Source organism: Abramis brama, assembly GCF_963993115.1.
Source record: "Abramis brama genome assembly, chromosome: 22".
Classification (NCBI taxonomy): domain Eukaryota; kingdom Metazoa; phylum Chordata; class Actinopteri; order Cypriniformes; family Leuciscidae; genus Abramis; species Abramis brama.
This window is the reverse complement of record NC_139984.1, coordinates 16,142,071-16,152,966: the sequence shown is the minus strand read 5'-3', so window position 1 is coordinate 16,152,966 and position 10,896 is coordinate 16,142,071. Positions and strand designations below refer to the sequence as shown.

At 37.7% G+C, this 10,896-nt stretch overlaps 1 protein-coding gene across 1 annotated transcript; it reads left to right on the top strand.

The window, feature by feature from the left end:
* The first annotated feature begins 2,053 nt into the window (after nucleotides 1-2,053).
* Nucleotides 2,054-10,401, top strand: trpc4apb (transient receptor potential cation channel, subfamily C, member 4 associated protein b). The gene is made up of 19 exons (XM_084099006.1): nucleotides 2,054-2,214; nucleotides 2,648-2,776; nucleotides 2,876-2,992; nucleotides 3,679-3,736; nucleotides 3,866-3,921; nucleotides 4,026-4,154; nucleotides 4,599-4,800; nucleotides 4,892-5,077; nucleotides 5,183-5,325; nucleotides 5,861-5,989; nucleotides 6,076-6,134; nucleotides 6,242-6,343; nucleotides 6,448-6,531; nucleotides 6,636-6,726; nucleotides 7,062-7,202; nucleotides 7,295-7,406; nucleotides 7,496-7,608; nucleotides 9,348-9,554; nucleotides 9,643-10,401. The coding sequence occupies exons 1-19, from the start codon at nucleotides 2,092-2,094 to the stop codon at nucleotides 9,778-9,780; spliced, it is 2,319 nt and encodes a 772-aa protein (XP_083955132.1). The 5' UTR covers nucleotides 2,054-2,091; the 3' UTR covers nucleotides 9,781-10,401.
* The last annotated feature ends 495 nt before the right edge of the window (nucleotides 10,402-10,896 follow it).

Genomic DNA, 10,896 nt, shown 5'->3' with positions numbered 1-10,896 from the left:
TGTTATCAAAACAATCCCTGTTCATACGAATCCAAAATGACTAAAACACTGTTTTCGGCTGCCAGGCCAGTCGTTGGCGTCTGGCGATGTTACTTTGTAAAGAAAGTGACATCGCCAATGTTTTGACATAGACTGAACACATATAGGCCTATGCATGATGTCACCGTTTTCACACATTCACGTTTTTGTAGTTTACATGTAGGCTCGATCAGGGGCGCAACTACCCAGTGTCAGAGGTGTATGCAGTAAAAGTTTGCCCCCCCCCCCCCCCCCCCCCCCCAAAAAAAAAACCAACAACAACAAAGAAATAAATAACTGTGCCATGTAGCCTAATGAGTGAGGAACGAGTGATAGCTAACATATGAAATAAGTATAAAATTGTCATTTATTAATAAAATTGAAGTAGCCTATACTTCACAGTGATGAATCCACTGCTGAGTGAACCCCTGTCCCTCTAGGGGGGTTCGGGGGCATGCCCCCCCCCCCCCCCCCCCCCCCCCCCCCCGTAAGAAAATGTTGTGCTTTTTAATGTTGAATTCATCAATCTGGTGCACTTTGAGAGTTCAAAATTAAAAGCTCCAACCCATATTCAGTGTGCAAATTAAACAAAGAAAAAATTCTAACCTTTTTTAGTAACACTGTCTGTCTACATTACACTACTACATAATAATAGTTATACTATGAATCCCATTTTAGTAATAGCCATATATTGTAAAACAAATGCACTGAAAACTAAAGGAAACTTTCATAATTAGTTTTGTAGGCTACTAATTTCTATACTTCACATTAAAGATGTGATTGGGCCAGCCCAGTGTCAATCAAGAAAAGAACCAATGGGGTGCTAATTATACGTGTGTAATGAAAAATGTCAAAAAATAAATAAAATAAAAAAAATAACGCTGACTTTTTTTTTCTTTTTTTTTTTTGACCAATGCATTACAACGGCACTAACCCAGCGCCGCCAATTAAGCAAAACAAAACAAAACGAATGGGCTGCCGATGTACGAGTTTTATGGGCCGTTAAGACAAAGACAAAAAAAAAAAAAAAATAGCCTATTAGATGTATCGGCCCAAAAAGCACGTCGGCCCACCGGGAATCTCCTAGCCTACATGCGTGGACGTCACACTTTAAATCCTACCTGTTGCCTTTGACCATCCACTTATTTAGCTGCTGGCGCATAAATTGACATGCCATCTCCTTTTCCCTCTTTCTTTTTCTATTTTTAGTCCCGACAGCTTTTTTGCTTGCTTTATCCATCTTTTTCGACTCGTACCTGCTCGCTCAGCGCTCACGGCGCCCCCGCCTGCTCGCGATATAATCCCTCCCTCTCTATGTCAAAATTATATGATGGAATCTTATGAATATCCTACTATAGCCTGTTAGTCCTCTAAAAAGTTATATAACATTGAGGAAATGCAGAAATTATTTAGAAACGCACAACAGCAGCTACGTATATATTTAAAAAAAGAAAAGAAAAAAAAGATCATCGCTTTGGCGCCCCCCTGGTGCTGCGCGCCCCTGTGCGCCGCATATAGCGCATTCCCACTTTTTGCGCCACTGGGCTAGATGATAACTATTGTTTTCAGAAACTTGTACTTTGAATCCCGTTTTCAAAAGTTTGCATTTTCAGTAATGAACTTGTAAATGAACGGCCAAAATGCATAAAAAGTTTTCCGTTTTTAGTAAAAAAAAAATATTTTTGTGTAAACATTGTTGGGAGTTCCACTCGCCTTTGTTTTGATTGGCCATCTCAAACATTTCGTGCAAACCAGCCTAAAAATGTAACTTTTAAGACTTTTCGCCATCCTAAGAACAGAGCGGTGTGTAATGGGAGTAAGTTACAGACCAGCATCAATAATTTTTTTTTTTTTTTTTTTGGTGTTTTTCTTTCTCAAAGAATAAAAATAAAGTCTCACTAATGGGTAATGACACCATATGGACCGTATGGACCGCACGGCAGTGGGTGGGTGGGGGGGGGGGTCAGTTGCTGGTTGTAGTTACCCCTCCAGTCCAGTGAGGTGCAGTATTAACTCTATCATCCCCGGTGTTTCCTGGAAACTTCTCAACGTCACAACGTCAGCGAAACAGCAATGGCGACAAGGCGCTCTGGGTTTTCACGGACCCAAACAAGCAGAGGAAATTCATGCAAAAACATTTTTAATAAAATTCAACAAGGACAAATCACAGGTGTTGGCTTGACTAGAGGGTCTCAGGTGAGATTTTAACTTATATAAATGTCCAAACTGCTTCCAAAACGCGTCTTAGACATTGTTTACATACGAGGGCCTGGAGACTCCTCAATCTAAAATAACGTTAGCTCTCAAAGAGTCATATACTACATTTCATTGAGAGCGATAATCCGACAAACGAATTGTGTAGGGTGGATGACAAATGTGTAACTGTAGGTTTTTATTTAAAAAAACTGATTTAGTGATTCTCTTCCTGCTTTTCTTCAACTTCGCAAACATGATTAGTTTATGATCTAACTATATGATAAAGTGCTGATGTTTTATGTATTTGCATTGCTTGCTAAAGGTGTTTAGTGCTTAAAATAGTCTGATAACAATAGGAACAATAATTCATATATCTGAAATGTATTTATAGTGTTTGAGCAGTGTTGTGTTGTGTTTGTGTTGTTGAATGAAGATTCCTGCGGTTTTGCTGGAGGAGAGAGATAAAAGAGCTCAATGGCAGGGAATACCAGTGTTATTGAGGAGACTTCATGAGAGCAGCCATCCTAACAGTGATCTCTCCAAGATTGACAGCATGGTCATGGTAATCAAAATGTCGTCCATTCACACAAAATGCATCGCCTGAAACCCATTCGTATAATTTGTGATCAGATGTTAATTGAGTTGTTTTGCAATTGTGCAGGAGCTGTCGTCATTGCTGTCTATGGAGGCCATGTCATTTGTCACAGAGGAGCGCAAAACACCACAGGAGTCGGTTTCACCCAATACATATACGTTTGACCTGTTTGGAGGAGTTGATGTGAGTTTCTCGTAATTAAATATAATGCCTGACTAATCTTGATCAAGATGGGCTAAGTTAAATTGTCTTCATTTTGAAGGCATTCATGTAAATGGCTATTCTTATTCATCTTGTATGTAGTTTCTAGTTTTCAACTGTTCTTAAGCTAGAGCCCCTAAGAAGTTAGACTACTTTGCAAATGTTTGGGGTCAGTGCGATTCTTTTAAAATAATAATACATTTATTCACACAAAGCAGTAAAGTGACAGTAAAGACGGTATAAACATTTATATTATAAAAATGTTTATATCTGACAATTGTGAGTTAGTTCTCAGAATTGTGAGTTTGACTTGTGAAATAGTCGCAATTTCCTTTTGTATTTTTTAAATTCCGTGGCAGAAACAAGCTTCCATAATTTTCAGCATTTATAATAAAAATTACAAACGATTATTTATTTTTGCTAATTATTATTTTATTTCAGTTAGTTTTTCAGTAACTGTTGTTAGTTTCGTTTAGTTTTAGTTTTTCATTTATGTTGAAATTTCTATTTTATTTCAGTTTATACTCTTGAAAACATACAAAATCTTACATGGAATCATAATATTTGAATTTAAAAGGAATCAGTTTGGCTGTTACCGTAATTATCATACTAGTAATCACAGTATACAGATTTGTTAGTTACTCAGTGCTTTTGTCATTCGTCTGCAGCTATTCGTAGAGATTCTGATGCGGCCAACGCTCACAGTACAAGGAGACCTACCCATACGTAAGCTTATTTAAATATTAAATCCAAGCTTCCTCATTTCCACTCTTCTCATTCTCATCTCATTTTTTAGGAAAGAGAGAGTATTTGATGTTTTTCAGTTTAATTAAAGGTTTGCTTTATTATTTTTAGTGAGCGATGATCTCATCAAGGACTGTCTAAGCGGACTGTACAACTGCTGTATATGTGTAAGTATATTAAAAAATGCATGACTCTGAAAGGACAGAAATAATAATTATGAATTATTTCACTTGTTTCCTTGTGAGTAACAGCCTCTGCTTTGGTCTGTCAGACAGAGGGCGTCACAAAAAGCCTTGCAGCGAGGGAGGATTTCGTCATGTTCCTGTTCACTCTCATGTCCAACAAAAAGGTTTTCTTACCAACTGCCACTCTTATTGAGGACATTCTGAGTGTCCGAAAGGTAAAAGCAAATGCATATACACTACTGTTTAAAAGTTTAGAGTCAGTAAAAAATGTAAGGAATTATTTTATTCAGCAAGGATGCCAGTAAAGACATTTGTAATGTCACAAAAGATTTCTGTTTTAAATAAATGCTGTTTTTCTTTTGAACTTTCTATTCGTCAGAGAATCCAGATTTTTTTTTTTTATCATGGTTTCCTTTAAAAATATATTAAGCAGCACAACTGTTTTCAATATTGATGATGATATTAAATGTTTCTTGAGCAGCAAATCAGCATATTAGAATAATTTCTGAAGGATCATGTTGCTGTGAAGACTGGAGTAATGATGCTGAAAATTCACCTTTGCTATCACACAGATTAAAAGTGTATTTTGTATGATATTCAGAAATGCTCTCTGTCTCTTAGCAGCGTAGTAAATCATTTATTTTCTATTTTAACCTTAGGAAATCATTCAGCTGGAGAAAATTCCCAACTTGGCTAGTCTGGTCCAGAGCTTCAACCAGCAGCAGCTGGCCAACTTCTGTCGTATCCTCTCGGTCACCATATCAGAGCCAGACGTTGGTGTAGATGACAAACACACTCTCCTGGCCCGCAGTACCCAGCAAAAGACCAGCACGTGCACATCACGCGCTGAGAGCAACCAGGGTTAGAAAACACAACTGTAGTTAATCCATAAAATAATAATATGCTTTCTGTTGTGTCATGTGGTCACACACTTGCTCTGATCTGTCTGCAGTGGCTCTGCTGAATATCCCAGGCTTTATTGAGCGCCTTTGTAAGCTCGCCACTCGAAAAGTTACAGAGGCGGCGGGTGCTTCTGCCCGGCTGGAGCTGGAAGACTGGCATAGTTGGCTTGACAACGCACTGGTTCTGGATGCTCTCATGCAGTTAGCAATTGAGGAAGCGGAGCAGAGCAGTACAGGTGAGATCCTCTTCTCTTTCTTGCTCTGTTATTTATATTAACTGTGATTCCTCTCCATCCTTTCCTGTTACTTGGTCTCATCCACTCTGATTGGCTGTCTTTCAGAGTCATCTGATGAGAGCTCCCTGTCCTCCAGTCCGCTCAGACACAGGCTGCCCCAATCTATGAAGATCGTGCACGAGATCATGTACAAAGTGGAGGTTCTCTATGTGCTGTGTGTGATGCTTATGGGCAGACAGCGAAATCAGGTAATGTGACGGGATTGAAGTGACTGAATATTAATATGATAAATTTGACATGGTATGAGCCACCCAACAACTGACAACTAGTCATTTAGTAAGCTTGAGTAATAATAATAAGAATTGTTTTTTTAAAGTCTCTTATGTTCACCAATGCTGCATTTATTTGATCAAAAATACAGTAAAACAGCAGTTTTGTTTTGTTTAAAATAACTAATTTATTCCTGTGATGGCAAAGCTGAATTTTTAGCATCATTACATTAGTCTTCAGTGATTCTTCAGAAATCATTCGAATATGCTCATTTGCTGCTCAAGAAACATATCAATGTTGCATATCAAACAGCTGTGCGGCTTAATATTTTAGTGGAAACTATGATGTATTTTGAAAGTTCAAAAGAAATCTTTTGAACCATTATAAATGCATTTATTGTCTTTTTTGGTCATTATTTAAAAACAAAAAAGTATTAATTCCTTTAAACCCAGACGTTTGAACGGGAGTGTATTTTAAAGAATCAAATTATATATTTTTACTCTTGTTACACAGGTTCACAGAATGTTGGCAGAGTTCAAGTTAATTCCTGGACTCAATAACCTGTTTGATAAGCTGATCTGGAGGAAGCAGCCATCGGGTCACGTCCTACATCGACAGAACCAGAACTGTGACTGCAGTCCAGTAAGAAGCAGCCCTTCATTACTCAGACTTATTTAAATGACTCTTACATACAGATGACAATACACCTCTTTTCTCCTACACATCAGGAGATCTCTTTCAAGATCCAGTTCCTCAGGCTGCTGCAGAGCTTCAGTGACCACCATGAGTGAGTATAACACCGAGATGCAAGGAACAGGGAATGTTAGACTCAATATTTCTACATTTCTTAGCATATACTCAACTTATATTAAACCATCTATTTATTGATCACAGGAATAAGTACCTTCTTCTAAGTGGACTGGAGCTGAATGAACTGAGTGAGATCTACCTGAGTGCGAACATCTTTGAAATGGATGCACTGAATAACACAGACAGGCATGGGGACCCTTTTCATATCATATACTTTAGTGCTTCCTTATTCTCATGTTTTGAGCTGCTGATTAATTGGTTTACATTAACTTTAGTTAATTGTTTTACAGGAACCTTGTGTGTGATGGTAAAAAAGGTATTCTTACACGGTTAATCTCTGTAATGAAGAAAGAGCCAATTGATTCTTCATTCAGGTGAGATCTATAGTTGCATTTGTAATGTTTCCTTCCACATCTTGTGTCTTGAGTTTGACTGGTCACATGACATTTCTCCATGTATTTTTCACAACTCACTTCAGGTTCTGGCAGGCAAGAGCAGTGGAGAGTTTTCTGAGAGGAACGCCATCTTATGCCGATCAAGTTTTCCTTCTCAGAAGAGGCTTGTTAGAGGTAAACGCAATGTGTGATGAATCCATTTACACACTACTGTTTTTTGAAAGAAATTAATAATTGTATTCAGTAAGGGTGCATGAAATTGATCAAAAGTGACAGTTTCAAATAAATGCTGTTCTTTTGAAGTTTTTTCAAAGAATCCAGATAAATATGTTATTTTAAATTGTAATAATATTTCACAATATAACTGTTTTTTTTAAAACTTTAATATTGATTAAACAAATGAAGCCGTGGAGAGAATAAGAGACTTCTTTCAAAAACATACAAATCTTACTGATGTTTGAATGGTAGTCTACAGTCAATTAAGCTGTCTCATAATTTTTTTCTTTCAGCACATTCTATATTGCATAATCGACAGTGGCTGTAAGTCACATGATGTCCTTCAGAGCTACTTTGACCTACTTGGTGAGCTCATGAAGTTCAACATTGATGCCTTCAAAAGATTTAACAAATACGTCAACACTGAGGAGAAGGTGGGCTTAGAGTCAGATCTTTCTTGATTCTTCTTGTGGCACACACACTGAAGTGAATCAGTAGATCTCAAATCTGTCTTTCGACACCTCAGTTTCAGACGTTCCTGACTCAGATCAACAGCTCTCTGGTGGACTCTAACATGCTGGTGCGATGTATCGTCCTGTCTCTGGACCGTTTTGAGAGTCAGACTGAAGACATAAAAGGTTTGACTTGAAGTGATTGAACGATTAACGGAGAGATGGATGAAAGACGAGACATGTTTTAAATGTGTTTCTTTGTCTCTTTTTCTCAGTGGTTGAAGTGTTTTCAGAATGTCGCCTCTTGTCCTACATGGCTCAAGTGGAAAACAGGTTGTTCTACCTTTATAGACTGATCAGCATCATCAATGTACAAACCCTCACTCAGGCAAGTTATAAAATGTATTTTTTTTTGCAACCTATGGCACGAGTGCCAATATAAACACGGGGAGGGGTAATCTTCATTGAAGATATAATGTTCCAGCAAGTCTGTATTAGACTTAATAAAATTAAAGGCATTTCTTGATCAACAGGTGAGGTGATGTTGAACCAAAACATTTAAATAAGAGTAATTTCTCTACAATTATAAGTGCTATTTAGCCCGTTGAATCATCCTTAGACTTAATGCTGACAACAATGGAACCAATTGGCCATTTCAACATGACAATGACTTTAAAATTGATAGGCACCTGGGGTGGATCTCCAGGAGATAAACAGAATGGATGTGAAAAGTTGCTTGTGAATTTGTACACTCAGTGCCAAGAAGGGTCAGAGTAGTATAATATTATCCCCTGGTTTCACAGACAAGGCTTAATGCATGTTTGAGCTGTTTTAACTGAAAGCAGCTTTCACTGACATATCTTAAAATGCGTGACTGTCATTGTTCTGTCTCAAGAAGCACACCAGTAAAGTTTTTTTTTTTTTACGGCACTAAGGCCTAATCCTGTCTGTGAAATCAGGCCTATATGTTTGTTATATTTAATCAAGGGTGTACTCAGTTTTGCAACCCTTTCATGTAAGCAAAATTGACTAATTTGCTTATTTTACAGATATTGATGACATATTTTTCTGTTTTTATTAAGTCTGTTTACTAAATTTCCATTTGTCTTGAAATGCAATAGTGTAAATGTCTATTTTCTTGAATTGAAATAGTGATCACTAAGTAATGGGAACATATCTTTGTTCAGAGGGCGTGTACTAATTAATGCTGAGTTCTGTGAATGTATGTGTGCATATGGCGCAGTGATTAACTAGGAAAAATCAAAATGGCACTTAATGACAAAAAGGTTTGCCGACCCCTAATTTATGCTGTTGCAAGATAATATCCAAATGTGAGAGATCATTTAAAGCAGGGTTTCCACGGGGCATTAAAAGTCATTAAATGGATTTTGCGATAATTAAGGCCTTAAATGGCATTAAAAAGCATTAAATTGTAATCCTACAGGCGTTAAAATCATTTTGAAGAAAATTTTATATGATCAATTTATTTGAATATAGCCTTCATAATTAATCATTTTTATCTGCTGTCGCAAAATATGTACGTTAGTGTGATAAAAACACGCGGAACCAGTTTGGTGATTGCCTCCGGGCATTTTGAACAGCAGGAACAACAGGAATAAAACTAGACCAGAAAAATGGGAAAGTGCAAGGAAGACAAACAATTTAGGACATGGTTGCAGCCCGTTGGTGGTCAAAATAAAGAAGGATTTTGCAGTGTTTGTAAAAAGGTATTTAAGTTGGGTAGCAACAATGGGAATCAACGCCATAAAATCTCATATGCAGTCTGACAGCCACAAATCGACGGAAAAAGGATATATAAAATATCCGTGGTTAGTCATGGGTCGTGTATGGCATTAAAAATGAAAAAAAAAAAGCCATTAAAAAGCATTAAATTTAAATTGAAGATACCTGCAGAAACCCTGTAAAGGCCACTGACATTACACTAATTTGTTCAAAAATACCTGAAAAATGCAAAGCATACATAGATTGAATAATTTTTTTTATTACGAGTCAGACACATTTTTTTTTTTTAAACCAACATGAATACAAAGATTACATTTCTAATTCTTCTTTTATTAAATATCATTGACCCTTAAAACCTATTGCTGTGGTTTTGACCAATCACAGGAGAACGTGAGCTGTCTAAACACCAGTCTGGTGATTCTGATGCTGGCGCGGAGGCGGGGGAAGTTGCCTTTCTACCTGAGTGCTCTGCGAGAGAAGGAATATGCAGAGAAATACCCCGGCTGCCTGCTCAACAACTTCCACAACCTGCTGCGCTTTTGGCAGCACCACTACCTCAACAAGGACAAGGACAGCACCTGCCTGGAGAACGTGAGCTCCGCTCGATTGACCAAACGCAGACTTTCTGTCATAGATGTGGGTTCATAAGGCATTACCTTTTGTATCTCTTTCTCTACAGAGTTCTTGTATTCCCTTCACCTACTGGAAGGAGACAGTATCAGTGCTGCTGGGTTCTGGTAGAGGCTCACAATATGCCATTGCCAGCTACATTGATGAAGCCTACATGGACCTGGACAGAGACTTCATGGAGCTGTGACTATAGAGAATGAGAGGACTCTCTTTACATCAGAATAAAATCATGCCTAAATTTATAAGACCTCGTCCATTCAGATGCATTACAGAATAGTGTGTGTGTGAAGTTATGAGTATGTGGGTGCAAGTGTATCTGGCTATTCATGGCACTGAGGTTATTGATCTGCTTGTTCAACCGCATGAATGTGTGTGTGAGTGCGCGCTGGCTCACAGTATTAAATGTGAAATGAATGTGCTTGGGAATATGTAATGCCACTTTAGAGGTGTGTATAGTGTGTGTGTGTGTTTGCAATGGCACTAGACGAGTCTGGTTTGTAGAGTTACAGCTGCCTTGTTCTCTACTGCTGATTTCTCTTGCCTCCTGTGGGTCGAGTTGTCAGTGACACATCCAGACAAACTCCTGAAAGCAGTCAGGAAGAGTCTCACTGCCCATTGTCCCTCACTGCAAAAAAGGCTGTTTCATTCAGGGACATCCTAATGTCTAATGTTGGTGGTTGGCTTAGTTTACATACTGCCTGTATATTTATGTATGTTATGTACGTAGTTCTTACTTCAAAATTGAACTTTTAAGCCCTGAATTACAGAGTGACGACACAAAAGAAAATAAAGAATTGTTTTATCACAAGCATGTTTCTGTCTGGCTACAGCTTTAGACTGCGTATTCTATTAAAACCAGGTTTTCAATCAGGGGACCTCATACAGTATGTGAGATTAATTATTTTTTGTAATGTTTTTTATTTTATTTATTTTTTAAGGCAAGTTGCAGTTTGGCTTTCCTTTATATTTTATGTAAATCTATGATTTTTGTTTTGCTTAGTGAAATGAACTAAGCAATTCTTCTTTCCTTAATTTATAAACAACACCCCTATTTTGAACTAGTTTTTTCCTGGGATGCGTTTCCCAAACGTATCGTTAGCCAACCATGGTCGCCAGTTCCGTTGACGGAATTATCGCCGCTTAGTTGGCAGATACTTGCGTTGCGAACAGACAGAAATGGCGCGTTTTCTGAGGTGATTTTTTTTTTTTTTATTCAGTAAGTTACATTTTTTTTGTGAGATTAAATTTACTACAAAATAATATTAACAACAACATAGGCCTACTAAATAGCTGATATTAACAT

What these genes read in the sequence shown, in the direction of transcription:
- trpc4apb (XM_084099006.1), top strand. Translation starts at nt 2,092, where the DNA reads ATGGCGACAAGGCGCTCTGGGTTTTCACGGACCCAAACAAGCAGAGGA. An exon ending in ACGCGCTGAGAGCAACCAGG is followed by an intron (nt 4,801 to 4,891) that starts GTTAGAAAACAC and finishes ATCTGTCTGCAG; the next exon opens with TGGCTCTGCTGAATATCCCA. An exon ending in AGCGGAGCAGAGCAGTACAG is followed by an intron (nt 5,078 to 5,182) that starts GTGAGATCCTCT and finishes GCTGTCTTTCAG; the next exon opens with AGTCATCTGATGAGAGCTCC.